A 22483-nucleotide genomic window follows, 5' to 3' on the forward strand; every position below is an offset into this window, starting at 1 on the left:
GAATTTGAAAAGGTGGTAAAGAAAAGAAAAACCCTTGCCATGCATTAATATTAATATGAGTGTTGCTATAAACCTGACAAGAAGTGGGAGCTTGCAAACGTTGCTGCTACGTAAATACTGTATGTCCCTTAGTTACTGAATTGTGTACCTACTTGAAAAGGTCTGTAAATGCAATGTTATTTTTCTCTTTTGCAGAAATCTCAGCATATTTTGAAGCAGAATCATCAATAGTGTATAATGTGCAAGAAAATTATACCATGTCCAAAAATTCAAGTTTGCATACATCTTCTCTTTACATGGACACAACGTCAAGTGAGAGCATTGCTTTTAATTTTAGGACAACTCAAACACCAAGTTTGTTACTTTTTGTGAGATCTTTTAATAAGCAATATATTTCAATGATCATCTCAAAAAACGGTAAGCATTGATGACAAGGCTTTGGGAAATGCACTTATTGTGTAGTAAATAATCAGAGAATCTAATAAATAGAGAGTTGTGGAAACCATCATTAAATTTGCTAGTTTTTAGTAATTAATATGAAGATTTTCCAATATTTCAAATATATTATATATTTTTACAGTATTAGAATCACTACTTTGTAAAACCTTTAAAATATATTTTAAAAAGAACATCAAACTTTCAAAATCACAGAAATCAACAATTTACCTGTATGCATCAGGGAATCTAGAAAAGAAGATGGATTTTGAAAAATCGCTATGAAAATCAGCAAACATCAACAGTTACAGATACAAATCAATGAGATCAGTGAGTTGAAAGAAGAAAAAAATGGGAATTCATTTAGAAAGGGACACAAGAAGGAGGTGACAGTAGAAGTGGAGGTCAAGTTTCTTTAATCGTGACAATGTTTTTCCATACAAAAGCACAGTCACTGAAGCTAGAAATATAAAACCTCTACTAAAAGATAAATAAGGTACTGGATGGGGTTTAGTATGAGTTACCAGTGGTTGGGATGCCAACATACAGTATACCGATGCTGGCATCCCGACAATTGAAATCCCGACAGGAGTGAGCTACTTATGTTCTCTGCTCCCCCCTACCCCCTAACACACCCTCCTAACCCTAACCTCTCCCCTCTTGCAGCCTAACCCTAACCTCTCAATGTGGTGCCTAAACCTAACATCCTACCCCCGGCGCTAGACCTAACCTTCCTGCTATAGGAGGGTTATGCCGGCTGTTGGGATTCTGGTGTCAGTATCCTGACCTTTTCAGGATTCTGGTGTCGGTATGCTGACGGGTGTCTGGAATCTGGCATCGGTATTCTGACTGTCGGGAACCAACAGCCGGCATCTTGACCGGATCCCACCAGATAGAGTTACACAGCTTGAATGTTAAGCAGCAATGGTACAGTTGAATTCCCCAACCTAAAAAACACCTATGTTGTGTTAACATAATTTCTTTGTCCAGTTTGACTTGTGATAAGCAAGTATAATATTTTATTTAAAGGAACCCTGCTCTAATGTTACATGTATCGGCATGGGCACAGTACAAAAAGTCAAATTGATTTATCCTGCCTTTAGAGCAGTAGATATTAACATTTTCTACACATTATTACACAAATCATTTACAAACAGGAAGTTTACAATTTTAGTAATACTATGATTTGCTGCCTGAATCATAAATAGATATGTGCGATGGACACTTTGCGGGTTTTGTGTTTTGGTTTTGGTTCTGGATCTCTGTTGAAGTTTTGGATCTGGATTGGTTTTGCCAAAACCACCTTTCTGGGATTTGGTTTTGATTTTGGATCTGGATTTTTTTTTCAAAAAAACATAAAAATAGCTAAAATCACAGAATTTGGGCGTATTTTTGATCCTACGGTATTATTAACCTCAATAACATTCATTTCCACTCATTTCCAGTCTATTCTTAACACCTCACACCTCACAATAATGTTTTTAGTTCAAAAGCTTGCACCGAGGTAGTGAGATGACTAAGCTAAGCGACACAAGTGGGCAGCACAAACACCTAGCCCATCTAGGAGTGGCACTGCAGTGTCAGACAGGATGGCAGTTTTAAAAACTAGGCCCCAAAGAGCATATAATGCAGAGAAAAAAAAGGGGTGCACCACCTTTATGTTGTTTAAAAAGGACATGCACAGTTTAATAAACCCATCATTTCAGCGACAGGAGGTCCCCCTGGAAAAAGCTCGGCAATTTCTCTGAATCATAGCTAGCTACAATCATACCACCTCCATCTTTGATGACTTTTCACATTATGAGAAGAGGCAAGAGGAAGAGGACAGTGTCAAGAAGGTGATTAAAATATAGAGAGGCACACGCATTCAGGAACAACACACAGGCTTTCACCTCCACTCCTATATTGGTGTGGAACGGAAAGATCTTCAATCAAGCAAATATATACAGATGGAGTCACGCTCATCTGAGGTGGCTCCATCGTAAACGAGCACTCCCGGCGTGACTAGGCAATCTGTCCACCTAGTCACGCCGGGAGTACACAGACACTCCCATTCAAGTGAATGGGGCGCATCTCCATTTTGGGCATGCGCACCCAGTTGTAGACAGAGACGCCGAGTCCTAGGCGTGCCTAGGAGGGTGCGCCTTGGCACAGACAGAGCCACGACTAGCGTGGCTCCATCTGTAATTGATATATTGCTGGACAAACTGAAAAACAAGGGGCCAAAGCCTCCAAATTTGTACTCCTTTCTCCATTTTCAGGAATTACGACAATCTCAAATTTAATGCTGGGATGCCAATAAACTGGTGTATACCACAGGATCAAGATTGGATATTTTCCCCTCCACGGAGTCTGGAGACTTATTTTGTTTCTTTTTCCATTTACTTATTGCATTTTTATTTACATAATTTGTGGCAGGCGCATTATTTTTGATTTTCACAGCTCCCAGTTACACACATGTGAGCATACCTGTGTGTCCCAGTTACACGCATGTGAGCATACCTGTGTGTCTTGTTTAGTTTATACATATCTTATTTTTAAATAAAGTAGCCAATTAGATGTTTTAGGAGCCCCTCCTGAGCCCCCACAGCAGCCCCGGATGGGGCAAGTTGAGTTTGGGTGGGTTCAGTACAGTACTAAGCAGGACTGTGCAGTGAATTTTTTGTTATTGAGCACCTGCCCTAGTGGAGCTTACCACTCTATAGTCAAAAATCATTTCATACTATAAGTAGGACTGTGGTAGGAAGCAATGCTAACCTCTGTGCCCACAGCATGCCTCAGCCTGGCAAGCCAGACATCTTCCTGGCTGTAATACACCATGAGACTCCATACTGGGCCTTATTCAGTAACTGTGCCTCACAGGAGCTCCTGGCCATCTAGTGCTGCAGTGCAGTTGAAAGCTGATGCAATGCAAGATCACTGAAACTGTGTTCTCCTAACACCTCAACGTCTTGCGATAACCCTACACAGCCCTTAGGAAAAGATCCCTGTACAATAAATGTGCATCTTGTAAATAAATAATCCCAAAATGTGGAACACTAATGATAAATGAAAATTAAGGTTGACTAATTGGAGCCATTCATTTGAGTGAGTCCCTAACATGAAATAATTGAGAAGAACCTCTCTCTAATGCTCCATCAGAAAATCTCCCTTGTACCTCTCTGGATTATAATTCTGTCTCTTCAAAGTCTTACTGACTTTGGCCACAAATGTGGTCTCATTGGAAAACACTGTCAAAATTGCAATTTCCATTTCCACCTTTGCGGCTATATATTTTCACAAATCTGTTTGTGATGTTGAAACTTGTTTTATATTATGCTCTAGGCTTTAATTTAAAGCTAGGATTAAGTACAGTAGCACCCCTGGAATTATACGGCAGCACCCCTGGATTTATACAGCATAGGCAGCACCCCTGGAGAATTGCACAGCACACCAGACAGGCAACAGCACCACTGGATTTAAACAGCAGTGGGAATGCACCCCTGGACTGATAGGGCAGAGGGGCAGCACCCCATATAGTGCAACACCCTTGGAATGATGTGGCAAAGAAAATATGTGCAAGATGGAATTGTCCTTTGGCCCTCCTACCCTTATGTTGTATAAACAGTACATGCACACTTTAACAAACCAATCATTTCAGCGACAGGGTCTGCCACATGACTGTGGCTGAAATAATTGGTTTGTTTGGGCCCCCACCAAAAAAGAAGCAATTAATCTCTCCATGCACAAACTGGCTCTACAAAGGCAAGATGTAGTCCTGATCTTCAGAACCCCTTCAGTGTTTACATCCTCATCCTTACAGAGAAATAATATTCAAACAAAGCAAATCATGTAAGTGTCAGTGGACTGCTTATGGTATTACCCATAGTTTCTGAACTTGACAATGACTTATGATGAATGCACTGCAGGTGACGTATAAGGGAGGGTGTTCCTAGGTGGTTATCGTCCTTTACCTTTACTAATTATGGATTGACAAAGGCAACAGATAGCTTGACACCTGTTGTCCGGATTTGTGGAGAAATAATTCCACACCGAAAAGGTGGCTTTTATTGTTATTTTGCCCAGATATGACAATGGGCTTTTTCATCCCATGGACAACTGTCTCCACTGGTGCCTTATTCTAACAAACCACATCACCTTCTGAATCCTCATCTTCAACTTCCTCCTCAGTGCCAGCTACACCAATATCCTCATCCTGGTGTACTTTTACAGTGACATCCTCAATCTCAATATCATCAACTGGACTGGTGGTGCTCCTCACAGCCCTTGCAGAGGGCATGCAAATGGTGGTAGGAGCCTCCTCTTCCCATACAGTGTTGTGAAGGTCAAGCCTAGACATCGCAACCGTGGACACACTTGGACTCTCCTTTGGGATTTGTGATTTCTCTGAACGCACAGTTGATTTATCCATTGCTTTAACAAGCTTTATTTTTTTTATTTTTCAAGAGGGAGGAGGGAATCCATCTTCATGTGAAGCTGAACCACCAGTCATGAACATAGGCCAAGGCCTTAGCTTTTCCTTGCCACTTTGTGTCTTGAATGGCTTATTGTCAATTTTACATTTCTTATCAGATAATTTCTTTTTTTTGTTCTAAATTTTTCTTTCTTCTTGGGGCCCTCTATGCCATTGGTTATTGGCCCTAGCAGATGACGTTGATGGAATTGCATTGTCAATGTCATGACTGGTGGCCGCAGCAGTTTCAGCACTAGTACTAGGAACTGGAAGTGGTTTCTGATCTTTCACTATTTTTCCTCCACATTTTTCTCCATTTTAAAGGACAGCACCCCTTTATTATTACATTTATATTCATAGCACCCCTGTATTTTTACAGCATACAGGACAGTGCCAGCACCCCTGTATTTTCACAACACCCCTGCAATTTTACAGCATACAAGACGCCCTGTCAGCACCCCTTTATATTCACAGCAACCATGTATTTTTACAGCATGCAGGACAGAACCAGTGTACATTTATTTTAACAAAAGCACCCCTGTATTTTTACAGCATACAGGACAGTGCCAGCACCCCTGTATTTTCACAACACCACTGTCATTTTACAGCGTACATGACAGAGCCAGCACCCCTTTATATTCACAGCACCTCTGTATTTTTACAGCATACAGGACAGGCCAGTATACATTTATCTTAACAACAGCACCCCTGTATTTTTACAGCATACAAGACAGGGCCAGTGTACATTAATTTTCACTGCACCCCTGAATTTTTACAGCATACAAGACAGGGCCAGTGTACATTAATTTTAACTGCACCCCTAAATTTTTACAGCATACAAGACAGGGCCAGTGTACATTAATTTTCACTGCACCCCTGAATTTTTACAGCATACAAGACAGGCCCAGTGTACATTTATTTTAACAACAGCACCCCTGAATTTTTGCAGCATAAAAGACAGGGCCAGTGTACATTTATTTTAACGACAGCACCCCTGACATTTTGCAGCATACAAGACAGGGCCAGTGTACATTTATTTTCACTGCACCCCTGAATTTTTACAGCATACAAGACAGGGCCAGCACCCTTTAATTTTTACAGCATACAGGAGGACAGTGCTCCTGCCCCATGTACAACACAGTGACAGCCAGGACAGCAACACCCATGTACAGCTGCAGCACCCCTAACAGCACATGAAACACCAGTGACAGCCAGGACAGCACCCATAACATCACAGGGACACCACAGTGACAGGACATCACCCCTAGAGAGCACACACTGACCCCATTTAACACCACCACCCACATACAGAGACAGAGGTCTATCTCCCTCACTCTCCAAGTCTGGAGTGAAAATGGCAGTGATGCACGGCTGTTTACATGGAATCCAAAACCCACGAGAATCCAACAGCAGGATGATTACATTTTGCCTTGTTCTGGAAGCCAGTTACCAGCTCTGAACGTGAAGTTTGGGGGGCGGGGGGGTTCGATTCTCTGGGAACCAAACCCACTCATCTCTAATCATAGAGGGGAGTGATTGGTGCTGATGGAGCATCTGTTTAGGCTTATGAGGTATTATCTTTTCAGAAGATGCAGTATTAACATCCTTCAGTATAAAAACACATGTTTATTCTTGTTAATCTAGGCATGGTGTGAGGGATGGTTGTTCATCATGAACAATAGCTACAATACTAGTAAGTATAGCTAGTAATAAGCAAAAGTCCATAAAGCAAAATAGTCAGTTTGCAAAATACACATGATTTAAAACTATAACAGGTCACTGCAATGGATTAACTGAGAAACCATGTTATTTGCAAAAGACAGAAATGCCCAATTAATGAGACAATACAGAAACATTTTTATTTAACTTCAACAGTTGTCCCCCCAAACTAAAGTCTCAGCTTTGGAATTAAGGACATCTATGGGTATATTTACTAAAGTCTGGGTTTATAGAAGTGGAGATTTTGCCCATAGCAACCAATTAGATTCTACTTATCATTTATCAAGCACCTTCTACAGTAGAAGATAGTAGCTAGAATCTGATTGGTTGCGGAAGGCAACATATCCACTTCTATAAACCCGTACTTTAGTGTATAAATATACCCCTTAGAAATTAAAGTGCAGTAGTGTCTTAGAGCAGCTGCTGCAAAAAATGGTGTCAAACAGCATCAAAATTGCTTTTGAATGTGTTTTTAATCTTCTGCTTAGTTATAAATGTATATCAAGTTATCAACATCACATCTGTTTGTAATAATTAACAGTAAAATTCATGATTTAGCAGTGCTTTCTTTATAAAATGGTACTAAATAGAATTCACATGCTGAAACCAAAGCGTATGCTGGTCTACAAGAGCAACAAAGCATTTACAGTCAACATTTACTGTGTCGACTTTTATAATGTCAACACCAGAATGTCCAAAATTTTGATGTCGACATGGTTAGAATGGTAATGTCAAAATCTTAGTGAAAATGTTAATGTTAGCATTATGGTTAGGGTGAGGAGTTTACGTTAGTCAATGACATTTGTGAACATGTCAACTTTATAGCAGTGTCCATATGTTACAAGTCCAAACCATGCATGTCAGCATGTACTGTGTTGACATACAGTACATTATGTAGTCAACATACTATATGTTGATATTATAACTGCCAGTGCCAACATGATGTATAAAATGTGCTAAAATACACACTCAATTATATCACTCTTGTATAAAAGAAATTGTATTGTCAAGAAGCAGAATAATGACATTTAAAATATTCATATAAACTCTTGAAATGTCTTATTTTATATTTCTTGAGTCTTTACTGTATGTGTTTCGTCAGCATTTTCAAATGAGTGACTAAGAAATTCAAAGCCCTGATCCTGCATATTATTTTCCTCTTATTAAAGCATCATTTGAAAGCAGAGAAATAAGTAGAATACCAATTACTGCTCAGATTCACTTACAGAAAAGTCTTGTAATTAATTTTTCTTTGTACATTTGATTTTATACATACATTCTAACTATCATTAAGCATACTATCCCATGAGTGGAACATACCAATAGATATTAGTAAGTAATTTATTTATTCTATTTTAGAATATACATAGGGAGGAATTCAATTTCCCACAATCGGGGCTTAAAGTGGTCCTGGAGAAGTGGTGGAATTAATTTCCCCTGGCTGCCACCTACCTCCCCTCTGATTAGGGGGAGCCAGAGCCAGTGCTAGGTTTTTCAGCATCCTTCTGCAAACTATAAATGTGTGCCCTACTTTCTATACTATATAAAGGGATAGTGTTTGCATGAGGAAGGGGCATGGTCACACAGTAGTACCCCCAATTCAAATTATGCCTCACAGTAACACAATCTTATTCACATTACACTGCCCCTGATTCATATTGCACCACATAGTAGTGCCCCTTATTCACGTTACAACACAGTACTACCCCTTACACATGTTATGCCACATAGTTGTGCACCTTATACACAATGCCTACAGTAGTGCCCTTTATGCACAATTCCCACAGTAGTAGTGCCCCTTACACATAATGCCCACAGTAGTAAGGCCATGTATACACATAATGCCCACAGTAGTAGTGCCTGTAACACATAATGCCCACAGTAGTGCCCCTTATACACATCTCTACCTCTGTTACTCCAGCAGTGCACTGCCCATGTCCATCCAGCAGCTCCATGCCCTGTGTCCCTGAAACAGTGTCCCCCTTTGAGGTATATAAAGAACTTTGCATTGGGGAAAAGATGTTATGCTAAAACCTAAAAACAAATTCTTCCTATAGGAGAGGGGGAATTAATACTGATTATTTCATATATTTCTATATATTCACCTCCAAATGTAAAGTTGTTGTGGAATAATAAGGTTTATTAATTCTTAAATTGCTAAATGAATAAACATATTGTATAATTTAATAGACTTGGCACTGACAGTATGCATTTTGACCTTCATAATGCAGGTTGCTGAATTTGACGCTTTTGTACTATTTCATCTAACTTTCATTTTAGTCCTTTTCTGTGTGGCACATATTGACCTCATGTACAGTATATAAGTTTGTTTCTAAAAATAAAAGTTTTATTGAGAATTTTTTAAGAAAACAAGTACAGCATGCAGAAAATAGATAGAAGGCATATTTAAGCTATGACTTTCTCTCTCTATATATGTTTCCTGGAGGCACCGGAGCATCTGAACACTAAAGGAGGAGTGCCGGTCCATACACTGCCTATATTCTCTCTATATATATATATATATATATGTATATATATATATATATATATATATATCTATGTACAGTATATATATATATATACAGTATATATATATATATATATATATATATATATATATACTGTATATCAGTGACATGCAGTGCGGTCAGAGGCTGGGGAGACATAAATCTTGGAGGATCTCAGTGCCAGGAGCCTGTCTCACCCCCTACACAATTTAACTCTTATGTCCCTGCACTACATCCATGCTAACACAGGGAGAACATACATACAGTAATAGCCAGGTCACAGCCATAACCCTAGTGTTGTGAGTAAACTGGTGAGGTGAGGTGCCCCTCCCATTGCCCCCTCAGCTGCAGAAACACAGCTGGCCTGGTGCAGCAGTTTACACAGGGGGTTATTCCGAGTTGTTTGTTAGCTGTTTTCGTTCGCAGCGCAGCGATCAGGCAAAAAGACGGCACTTCTGCACATGCGTATGGAGCACAATGCGCATGCACGACGTACTTTCACAACAGCCGATGCAGTTTCACACAAGGTCTAGCGACGCTTTTCAATCGCACTGCTGGCCGCAGAGTGATTGACAGGAAGTGGGTGTTTCTGGGTGGTAACTGCCCGTTTTCGGGGAGTGTGTTGAAAAACGCAGGCGTGTCAGATACAAACGCAGGCATGCCTGGGGAAACGCAGGTGTGGCTGGCCGAATGCAGGGCATGTTCGTAACCTCAAAACAGGAACTAAACAGTCTGAAGTGATCGCAAGCTAGGAGTAGGTCTGGAGCTGCCCAGAAACTGCACAATCTTTTTTTGTAGCAGCGCTGCGATCCTTTCGTTCGCACTTCTGCTAAGCTAAGATACACTCCCAGAGGGCGGAGGCTTAGCATTTGCACGGCTGCTAAAAGCAGCTAGTGAGCGAACAACTCGGATTGAGGGCCACAGGGCAATACAATCAGTGATATTGTCAGCAGCACCTGGGGAGGGAGAGCACTCACTACAGATGCTATACACACACACATACACACAGAGTCCTGTCCCCACACTAACTAGAGATTACACACACACAGTCCTGTCCCCACACTCACTACAGATTACACACACACAGTCCTGTCCCCACACTCACTACAAATGTAATACACACACACAGTCCTGTCCTTACACTCACTACAGATTATGCACACAGTCCTGTCCCCACACTCACTACAGATTACACACTCACACACGCAGTCCTGTCCCCACACTTACTCCAAATGTTACACTCATACACACACAGTCCTCTCCCCACACTCACTACAGATTACACACACACAGTCCTGTCCTACACTCACTACAGATTACACACCCACACAGTCCTATCCCCACACTCACTACAGATTACACACACACACACACACACACACACACACACACACACACTCCTGTCCCCACACTCACTACAGATTGCACATACACAGTCCTGTCCTCACACTCGCTACAAATGTTACACACACAGTCCTGTCCCCACACTCACTACAGATTACACACACAACCACACACACACACAGTCCTGTCCCCACACTCACTCCAAATGTTACACACACATACACACACAGTCCTCTCCCCACACTCAGTACAGATTATGCACACACACACAGTCCTGTCCCCACACTCACCACAGATTACAAACACACACGCTACAGATTACACACACACAGTCCTGTCCCCACACTTAGTACAAATGTTACACACACACACATACTACAGATGTTACTTTCTCTCTCTCTCTCACACACACACACACACACACACAAAGTTCAGGTACTGGCAGCTACTCACCCCAGTCACTGTGCACGGATGGTTGCAGCTGGCACTGCGGGTCCCCATTTCCCTCCTCCCCTGCCAAGCAGCTCAGCTCCGGTGTCTGCCTTTCTTAACTTCCTGGATTGGTCACATGACCAATTCGAGCTGTCCATCAGAGCTCTCACACACCCCCACTGTGAGGCATGCCTCACATTTCTCTGTCCTATGCGGTCTGATTGGCCGCTGTGTAGCCCCGCCCATCTGTAGAGGCAGTGTCTGACAGTGTGAGAGATGAGGCTGAGATGCTGCTGCCTCATCTCTATCTCTCTCTGCGGTTCCTGGAGCCCTGCAACTCTGGTAAGCTTTATCTATAAAGATGATTGCATTAATACAAAGAAGATGCTTATACTGTAAGTTATAAATATCTTCTTTGTGTTCTCCCAATAATTTTTATAATGAGAACTCTGAGTATGGTAGGGAGCATGACAGATGAGGCTCTGCCTGCCCTGACTGCACATCCCTGCTGTATATATATTTATTTTAAATAATCATGGATTGTTACATGTGCAATATAAACAGCTAACTCAAAGTTGTTATTAAAAAGGTTACGTTAAATATAAATTGTGAAAATAGGGCATATACTGTAAGAACAAAAATACAAGTTAAAAGAAGACTGGGTGCAATCTGTTATATGCATAGAGGAGTTTTTATTATGATTTTTTTTAGTGAAGAAATTAGAGAAAATAAACAGAAAAGGTAGGAAAAGGAAAGTAAGAGAAGTAGGGATTGGTAGGTAGGAATACGGGTGGGTTGAAAAATATACTGGCGGAGGTTAATAATGGTTTCAGTTGCAAAAATAAATTAGTACCGTCTTTTTAGGTCTAATTTCAGAAGAGGAATAAGGAAGGCATTCCTATTAATATCGTCAAAAAGTGATACAAATGTAGTTTATTCGATGACCTTCTTTATTTTATGTGAGGAGGTGGCAGGCATACTGTATAGAGAAGTGACATTTTTTATGGAACCTCACTATGCCTTTTTCCATATCCATGATTGAAGTGCATCTATTGAAATGCAGTATGGAAATTAGTTCAGACTTTACCAGTCCTAATGAAGGAAACACCAAAAGAGCCATTTCAGCAAAATATATTTCCTCTTTGGGGTCCATGGTCTCCACAGGGTAACCTTGAATATGATGCTGGTAGATACCAGGACTGGCACCAAACAGTAACCTTATGAGCCTCCCAGGATGCACCGGACTCCTCTCCCTTCATACCCTACCCACATGCTCAGGCACTTCATCATTTCTTTTTTCTTTTGAAGTTTTTATATAATTGATAACTTTTTCTTTAGATGACAGCTCCTGGCAGTCCGAGGGATGCCAGAGCTGTCTCTCTAACACCCCCACCGGGCTGCAACACTATAAGAGGGAAGGTGATTTAGGTGTGACTCCCGTTGACTTCCACTAGCAAGAAGCAGGGGCACCCCAGGACTGCATCTGGACACATTGGGAGACAGGTAAGGTGAATTCCCACTTGCGGGACCTGCAATCTGTGCAGTCCTTGTACTGCTGTCCCAGGACTTGGACCATGGCTGCTGACGTGCTCCCAGTTCATTCAGTGTACTTGCTTCCGCACTAGACCACCAGGGCAAAAATGTACATTGGTGCTGGGGACACTCTAATGGCCAGGGGAACCAGTGATGATAGTCAGTACTTCCCCAGTGTCCCCTCCCCTAGCCCAAAGCACCATTCCACAGTGGTCTTCCTGCCCTGGGCTGCTTCTCCCTCCTCCTTCCTCACAAGAGACAGTGGGCATCCATTATACAGATCTCTGCAGGTCTCCAGAGGCGATGTGCTGTGTCTCCCTGTATACCTCTCCTACATAGCAGGTAATACAAAATGCTAAATCCTGCCAGCCTTACCTAAGCACTGTGTAGTTGATAAAAGTGTCCATTGCAGTTCAATTTGTTTTCTGCATTGTATGTGACTTATGCTAGTGCTGCTGCCCGATTTCTCTTTATTTCAACCTGTACATTGTATTTGCCGTCCCTGTACTTGTTCTCTCTCTGTGACCCTTGAATACTAGAGTGTAGTGGGCTAACTCTGCTAAATATTGTATTTTTGTGAGCTCTTTGTCACATAGAGTACTGTGCCTATTACATGCTGCTCAATACCATATTGTGTGTTCACTATGAGCTGTTACCATGTCTAACAAAAGCAAGGCAAAACAGGCAGGGGCACCCACTCTAGTAGCATGTAATACCTGTCCCACTGAGGTTTTATGGTGTTTGCAAAGGCTGCCTTGTGATTCCCAGTATCTGAGCCCAACCTGTAATTGTAAAAGAGTCCCCACGGGTTAATTTACCACTTTACTGACCAAGATTGCTAACCACATAGCTACCCCACCTGTGGTCCCCCCTATGGTATCCCCCAGCCAGTACAGCCCACACTGGGTCCCACAGGGACCGTCCCACAACCAGTGCAGCCCACAATGGCTCCCTCTGTAGTTATCCAACAGCAACTACAGCATACAATGGCTCCCTGCATGGGATTTCAACACCCATAACAACCTGTTTATCAGGCTATGGAGGCTCCACCCATCTATCCTCAGTAGTTGTTTTCATTCTCTACATTTGTTCAGAGTCTGGCTGCTTCATCTGCTGCTTTTAAAAACATGATACAAGGGCAAAGCACACTGTACTGTACTATTGTACCTTCCTCACAGTCCACACCACACTCGTAAGGAATCTTTAGTACTTGCTGACACGGCTGAGGTTTCTGTTGCAGAATCTCCCTTAGGTGAGGAGGAGGCCCAATCTAAATTTAATGTGGCAGCATTAATCAGGGTGGTCAAATTTTCTCTTCATCTTGAAGATACTTAACCAGTCCCTACTTTCAAAGACACACTGCACAAGTGGCAGAAAGTGGTACTAGCTGAGTTTCCACACTTGTACCACTTGACTGAAGTTAGAACTGAGGCATGGAAAACATCTACTAAAAAATTCACAGTGCCTAAGAGGCTCATTTCCTTTTACCCATTACCCACAGAGGATTGTGTATAGTGTGAGGATCCACCTATAGTGGATACTCATGTGACACACTTGATCAAGAGTTCCATCCTACCTACAGTATCCGAACTGCATCCTCCCTTAAGGAACTACCGGATAGACAATTGGATGTGTGTCTTAAATCAGTGTACTCTCTCACAGGAGCAACTGCCAGGCCGGCTACAGCCACCCGTGGGTCACTAAGGCCATTGAAATATGGGCCGATAACCTGGAACACAGTTTCACATCTGTATTATTACTGTATTATTGCCAACATCACTCTTACACTGGTGAAGCAGCTCTAGACATTGCACTGTTATCCTTTAAGGCTTTGGCAGTTTCCATTACAGATAAATATAATTGAGTGGTTTTGCTCCTAGAAGGTGGATTATGAAAGCCCGGGAAGCCCTCCCATAAATGGGCGAGTGCCTTTTTGGACCAGCACTGGACTTGTTGAAAAGCTGGCGACATTCAAGATGGTTCACTTGCTTTCAGCTTCTTCAGGGAGGCCTCGAACTTCATCCGGTCAGTCTTTTCGTTCACAAGCCAAAACCAAGGGTCAGTCCTTTTCACTCTTATCTCAGACTGCCATGGCCTCCAAACCCAGGTCCAGGCAGGCTTGGTCTGCTAGATGTCCACCCACCAAACCTGAGGATAAACCACAATTTTGATGGGGCAGGCCTCCCCCTGGGGGACCCCAGGATGGGAGGCCAAATACTTCAGTTTGCTTAAGCATGGAGTCTTATCACAACTCACGCCTGGGTCCAAGAAGTGGTCTCTCATGGGTACACTCTCCTTCCTGAAGTATCTTCCCAGACAGTACTTCCCTACCACTCTATCACTGGATACTGACAAAGCACAGGCACTGCAGGGAGTCATTCACTCCTTACTGCAGTCATGAGTTATCATCCCTATTCCACAACCTCAACAAGGTCAGGGGTTCTATTCTATGCTCTTTTTGGTTCAGAAGCCAAATGGGTCATACCATTAAATTCTGAATCTAAAACTGTTGGACAAGTACCTCAGAATACCCAAGTTCTGTATCGAAACTCTCCGCTCCATTGTTTTAGCAATTCGACCTGGAGATTATATGGTTTCCCTGGACATCCATAATGTATACCTGCATGTGCCAATAGCACACTGTCATCAACAGTATCTCTGGTTTGCTGTTATCCAGCAGCATTTCCAATTCTAGGCCCTTCCCTTTGGACTGTCCACAGCCTTCAGGGTGTTCACTCAAATCATGGCTGTGATGGTGGCCCATCTCTGACGGCAAGGGATTTGAATCCTTCCTTACTTGAATTAACTCCTTCTACTGGCACATCTCCATAGATATTAAACTGTCATCTCCAGATAACAGTGTCCTTTCTATAGGACCATGGTGGATAATCAACTGGGCCAAATCCTCGCTCACCCCATCTCAGAGGATGCTCCACCTCGGGGCACTACTGGATACCAGCAAACAACGCATCTTTCTAAGTAAAAGATTGCATCATTACAGTTGCGCATCTGCAACCTGCTTTACAGCTCCAGGGTCCAGATACATGTGGCCAAGCAGACCCTAGGTTCCATGGTATCAGTATGCACCATGGTGGAATAGGCTCAATGTCATTCCAGGCCCCTACAGTGCCGGAACTGGCCAGATAGAATGACCTGCCGGCACAGCTCAAGTCTTAGTCACTAATTCTGATGCAGGAGGTTTGCATATACAGTACTTTTCATGGTGGCTGCACATGCCCAACCTGTACAAGGGCCAACCTTTCTGGATTCCATGCTGGACAGTCCTCTCCATGGATGCCAGTCTCCTAGGGTGGGGAGCAGTCACTGTCAGTCACTCCTTTCATAGCCATTGATCTCCGACAGAAAGGGACCTCCCAATCAATGTACTCGAGCTCTGAGCAGTTTACCAGGCTCTTCAAATGGCTCAAGACCTGCTTCGTGGTTCGCCAGTGCAAGTCCAGTTGGACAACGCCATGGCAGTGGTTTACATAAATTGGCAAGAAAACACATGCAGTGCGGCAGCAATGCAGCAAGTGACTCGGATTCTCAACTAGGCAGAACTCCATCTTCCAACCATCTCTGCAATATTCAAAGCAGAAATTCACCAGTGGATTCACAGGCGCTAAGTGTTCGATGATACATATGCTGCATCTTCTGAGAGAGCTATTAAATACTCAAACATAAAACATAAAAACACTCCTAGTGTAGTATTTAAGTTAATCCAGAATAAAACCAAATAGATGTTAACAAACATTCAGGGGGACAAGTACCGCAAGTGTTGGTCGCGCTCATCTGATGTGGCTCCATCGCAGACGTGCACTCCCGGCGTGACTAGACGATCTATCCGCCTATTCTGAGCATCTCCATCCGGGTGTGCAACAGAGATGCTCTCCCAGTCTAGTGAATGGGGCGTGTCTCCATCATGGCATGCATGCCCGGCCAGATGGAGACACTCTTGGCGTTAGGCACACCTGGGCGGGTGTGCCCAGGCACAGACGGAGCCACAACTAGCATGGCTCCATCTGAAAACAGACAAAAGCAGATCTACAGGAGCAGATTCAACCAACATATGTTCCTTCCTTGAAAGAGACTCCCCTCCTCACCATCACCTCAGTTTAGGTAGTGATACATATGCGAGACAATTGAAACTTCCAATGGCATAATACCATTTTATTACAAACATAAAAACATGCAAACATGGGATAATGATTGGTCTCTCACCATAACATATTATCTACAACTAAGGTAGACAAAAAGAGCAAGATCACAAATAGCACATCAGGCATCCCTCAAAATGCACTGCTCGTCTGTTAGGTGGATTCCAAATGTTCCCAGAAAAACAAGTCCTTTCTGCCAACCAGTTTTGACACCCCAGTAGTGTCTTTTTTACCTGGTGAATGGGTAATAATGGTGATCATCACGAATGGCAGGTGATGAGAAGTATTCTAAGAGTGGAATGGATGTGATGGACTGTCTTTAGAGGTTGTATGCCTCACAAAAGTATAAAATAGCCAATCTATGTCTGGCATTAGGTCCATCCAATTAGCACACATGGGTATATACATATCAGGAACTGTGTGAGCCTTTCTATGGCTTGAAAAAGACACCACTGGGGTGTCAAAACCAGTTGGCAGAAAGGACTTGTTTTTCTGGGGACGTTTGGAATCCATCTAACAGACGAGCAGTGCATTTCAAGAGACATCTGATGTGCTATTTGTGATCTTGCTCTTTTTGTCTACCTGGGTTGTAGTAAATATGTGATGGTGAGAGACTAATCATTACTCCATATTTGCATGTTTTTATATTTGTAATAAAACAGTATTATACCATTGGAAGTTTCTATCATCTCCCATATGTATCACTACCTAACCTGAGGTGACGATGATGAGGGGAGTCTCTTCAAGAAAGGAACATACAGATGGAGGTTGAATCTGCTCCTACAGATACGCTTTTGTTTGCTTATATCAGTAGACCAACACTTGCGGTACGGGTCCTCCTGAATATTTGTTCACATCTATTTGGTTTTATTCTGGATTAACTACACTATGAGTATTTTTATGTTTTATGTTTCAGTATTTAATAGGTCTCTCAGAAGACGCAGCATTTGTATCATCAAACACTTAGCACCTATGAATCCACTAGTAAATTTTTGCTTTCAATTAATGTTGAGTGTGAGGTGATACTTTTTAATTAGTGTGGAGCTTTGGCTGATTTGGTTGTGGTGCATGTAATTTTCTTCTTACCTTTTTTCCATTGTATCTTCACAATATTCATTCCAGGAGTCCTCAACTGGGATGCAGACTATCTCAGTCGACAAAATGTCCATGCCGGAGAGTGGTCTCTCCACCCGGACATCTTTCGGCTCCTGTTACACAAATGGGGTTTGACAGATGTGGAAGTCATACTCTCCAGACACAACCACAAGGTTTCAGTATATGGGGCCCAGACTAGAGAAGCGAGCTTCATGGACACACTCGTACTATCCTCTGGCCTATATTTTCCCTCTAGTGTCTCTCTTTCCCAGAGTACTGAGCAAATTCAAGGAGGATGGTGGAACGCTCATTCCAGTAGTTCCAGCATAGCCCAGATATTATTGGTTCTTGGATCTGTGGGATCTCTCCATAGACGGGCCCTCCCTTCTGCCTCTTCATCCAGACCTGATCTCTCAGGGACCCTGTCCTCCATCAGACACTGCCGTGCCTGTCTTTGATGGTGTGGCTCTTGAGACATCCCTCCTAAGGGAAAAAGGCTTTTCCTGTGAGGTAGTTCAGACCATGCTTCATGCTCAGAATCCAGCCTCAGCCTGCATATATTACCAGATATGGCACTCCTCCTTCCAGTGTTGTGCTCAGCATAACTACAATCCTAAGGTTCTCAGGATCATTCAGCTGTTAGCCTTCTTACAGGTGGGCCTAGCTATGGGTCTTTGTCTGGCTTCTCTGAAGGTCCAGGTCTCGGCCTTGTCCATCTGGTTCCAGAAGAAACTGGCTCCCTTGCCAGATATGCATACCTTCCTTAAGGGGGTACTCCACATACAACCTTCATTTGTCCCTCCTGTGGCTCTATGGGATTTGTCTTTGGTTCTTCAGGCAGTATCACGACCTGCTTTTGAGCTATTGGAAATGTTAGAACTCAAGTGGATAACCACAAAGACCTTCTTTATAGTAGCAATTTCCTCAGCATGCAGGGTTTTGGACTTGGGAGCTCTCTCCTGCCACTCCGCATTCTTGATTTTTCACTAGGACTAGGCGGTCCTTCAGGTGAGAAAAGGATACCTACCTAAGGTTGTGTCTAAGCTCCATATCAATGAACCCATTGTGGTACAAGCCTTTCAGGAACCCAGCCTCTCCCAAGAGGAAGCATAGTTGGATGTGGCCCATGCTGTCAGGATCTATGTGGACCATACTGGATGCCCTAGGAAAACAGATTCCTTATTCATCCTTTATAGATTCCACTAAGCAAATATTGGCATGTTGGCCCCCGCATGACCATTTCCCAGGCATATACGCAGGCTGACATTCCTGTTACAAGTACAGTCTCTGCTCACTCTACTCACTCTGTGGGTCCTTCATGGGCAGCCTGCTGTGACACATCTGCTGAACAACTCTGCAAGGCAGCTGCATGGTCTACCACCCACACATTTCTTAGATTTTATTCCTTTGATACATTTGCCTCTCAGAAAACAACTTTTTGCTGCAATGTCCTCCTTTCAGTTTAGGATCATTCCCTCCCTATTACAACTGCTTTGGCACTCCCCAAGAATAACCCTGTGGAAGCCTTGGACCCCGAAGAAAAAAACAAAGAGATATGGTAAAACCTTCATTAACTCTTTTTCTTCGAGGTCCATGAGATCCACAGGGCGCTCACCCAATGGGGTACTTTTACAGTCACCTGTTCCCATCTCCTCTATGTGAAAGTATGTTTCCTGTGTGTACCATCCTTCCTTCTCTCTCATCTCTCCAGTCCTTCTTTGGGCTTGTTACTAAAAGTGTATACAATAGAGTTAAACCAGAAGATGTGCGCTAATCGGGAAAATAAAATATGAAATGGTACTTCCCTTACACAACCTCTGTCGTGGGATTTACCGTATTATTCCAATAACATGGATCCATATGTGAAAAAGAAATTAAAATATATAGTGTAATACGTTCAAAATAACAATTTTTAATACAATACACTAGCAATATAAAATAATTGTGCATCAGTTTGCTAAAAGCAAAGGTGGTAGATGGGAAATTACCAGAGGATGGAAATATTTGAGGCTGTAAATAGTGCCTTTAAGTTCTGGTTGGCTAAAAAAACATCAGATATCTTGAAATCAAGTGAAGGTGGGGGTTTACCAGATTTATATGAAGTGATTGCGTTTGAGATGTTACCCAAGGGAGATATCGGCTCCGGAACCTAATTCTCCACAATCCTCCGTTCGTCTGGTAAATCTTCCTTCAGCAGTGGTTAGTCTGTCATACAGTGCCGACACGTTTCGGGATCTCTCCCTTCATCAAGGCTGCAGTCGATTTGCAGCTTGCATCGGTTGGCGCCACGACTCTTCTCTATTTCAAACTATACTTGTTACTAAAAGTGCCTGTGCTTAGGGGCAGTTTATGAAGGGAGAGGAGCCCAGTGCATCTTGAGAGGCTCACAAGCTTACTGTTTGGTGCCAGTCATTTTCTCCATCAGCATCATACCTTATGTTAAACCTGTGGATCCCATGGACATCGAAGAAAAAGAGTTAATAAAGGTAAGTTTTACCATAACTCTGTTTTCTAGCCAAAGTGATTAATGCTGATAAAAAAGGAAATAATCTCACTTGAGAGAATGTAGGGAGACCAAAATTTACAGCATTAAAAGAGTAAGACTTCACAGTTATAATGAACTCATATTATTTAAATAATGCAATTTCAAAATTGAAGCCAAAATGTATGATTTTTTAGGCATTGGAAGACATTATGTATTAATGTAGCTGTAGATGCATGACATGTTGGCCATCTGCACAGCTGATCAAAGAACATATGTTAGTTCTGTGCCTGTGAGACATATGCTCTATTATGAAAATTAATATGTACTTAAAGACTGACAGAGTCAACATGGTGTAGAGTAGTCAGAACAGATGACAAAGCACATTCTGTACCAATTAATTCAGGAAAATCTTTCTGCCATGCCTCCGAGACATGTGTCTATAGTTTTGCAATATCGCCTTGTAGTCACTTGCAGCCACTGCATTTGGTGGGGATTACTTGTTATTGTAGATTCAGCTGCAGCAAAAAATGCAAGGATGGACGCAACTGTGTCCAACTCAAAATGAGTTCCTGGGAGCAGTGATCCTGCCCCTTCTCGACAGACCCCACCAACATGCGGTTTTAGCTTTGTGGAGCCAACTGATATGCCATGGTAACAATTATTGGACCATAAAGAAATGCCCAATGGTTTCAATACAAATTATAATAGTGAGGATAAATGGAGATCTTGATGTTTATCCCTTTGGATAGGTTTAAGAGGGGAGACCATATTATTTGCAGTAATACATGAGGAGTAAGAAGAATTAAAAGGTGAATGAGTGATATTATTTGAAAAGGGAACCAAAGTTATTTGTTAAAGTTTCATAAAGATTATCTCAAACAACTATGTTGAATTCCTTTTCAGCATTGAGTGATCAAAGGATATGGAAAGTATTTTCATAGAAATTCTTGAAACTTGCTAGGACTTTATGTTCATTTAATACTGAGTTTCTGTCCCTAGCAAATCCAGTGTAGTCCAAAAGTACCAACATGAGAACTACAAAACCAATCAGCTATTGATTTTGCAAGTAATTTATAATCTAAATTGAGTAGGGAGATGGGTTGATAACATAGGCGTCTTAAGAGAGGAAGTGACCTGCATGCAGCCTTCGTTATGGGCCCCCTCCTCTCTGGCTGAAAGTAGAATTTGGCATAATGCCAGAGTCAACTATGCATGTGCAGGTCTCCGCAAACATGGCGCCCACGCCTTGTTCCTGGGGACATCTCCAGTGACATGTGCAAATCACTCAGAAATGACCGCAGCAGGCATTTCTAAGTGATTTGTGTCTGCACTGCAGGGCCGCCGCCTTGGGACTCCGGGTAAGAATAATATATGGGTACAGTGTGTGTGGTGTGGACCCCACTGGACCCAGGGGCCTGTGAGCACTGCACACACTGCACTCATTATAGAAATGCCTATTGTTGGTAAGATGCTGGCAAAATAGAATTCCTTCCTGGCTTTGATAATACTGTATTAATAGCATCATTAAAATTCAAAGGAAGATTATTTCTGTTTAAAATGTGATTAAAGAACTCTGTTAAAGGTTCTACCAGGCAGAGATTTGGGTGTTTATAGAATTTGCCCAAGAGGTCAGTGGGACCAGATGACTTAAGGGGTTTAACCCCCTTCAGCGGTGACTTTATTTTTATTATGTCACACCTCCCAGGGTGGGTATTTAAATGAATTACCTGTGTGTTGCCAAGGATTTCATGTGCATTGCCAGGGGTTTCATGTTCTGGCTGTCATGCTCGTTGCCAGGGGTTTTATGCTCTAGAATTCATGCTCGTTGCCTAGGGTAATGCTCATTGCCAAGGGGAATACTTGTTGCCAAGGGGTGCTCATTGCCAAGGCGTATGCTCATTGGCAAGTGGGTGTTATTTTCTGGCAGGCGCTAAAATCCTCTCTCCCTCCTCCCTCGTACCCCACTCGGGAGAGTGGAGTATTGCAGAATGACACGGTCGCGTCATAATGTCACAATGCAACTGTGTCATTCTGCAAAACTCCACCCCCAAAGCGGAGTACGAGGGAGGAGTAGTGGCAGACCCCAGAAATCTCTTTCTATTATTGTAATAATTTTATAGTCAAAACTCTGTAATGAAAAGTCTATGGCAGGTGAGGCCCTGCCTCCCCTGCCTACCTCTTCTGCACATCTCTGATCAAACCTCACCAAATTTCCAGCAGTATATACTTATACTAGTATAGATACTATATATATATATATATATATATCTTTGTATAATGCCCACATGCACTGTTTAGCTCATACAGTATATTGTGTGTAAAG

General features: G+C 42.5%; 1 protein-coding gene across 1 annotated transcript in view; it reads left to right on the forward strand.

Moving 5' to 3' along the window:
• CNTNAP4 (contactin associated protein family member 4) overlaps nt 1-22483 on the forward strand; it is a 438669-nt gene that overhangs the window by 398682 nt on the left and 17504 nt on the right. The window contains exon 19 of the mRNA XM_063913709.1: nt 196-417. Coding sequence (XP_063769779.1) covers nt 196-417 — 222 coding nt within the window. The remainder of the gene's footprint in view (nt 1-195; nt 418-22483) is intronic.

Source organism: Pseudophryne corroboree, chromosome 1, assembly GCF_028390025.1.
Source record: "Pseudophryne corroboree isolate aPseCor3 chromosome 1, aPseCor3.hap2, whole genome shotgun sequence".
NCBI classification, from domain to species: domain Eukaryota; kingdom Metazoa; phylum Chordata; class Amphibia; order Anura; family Myobatrachidae; genus Pseudophryne; species Pseudophryne corroboree.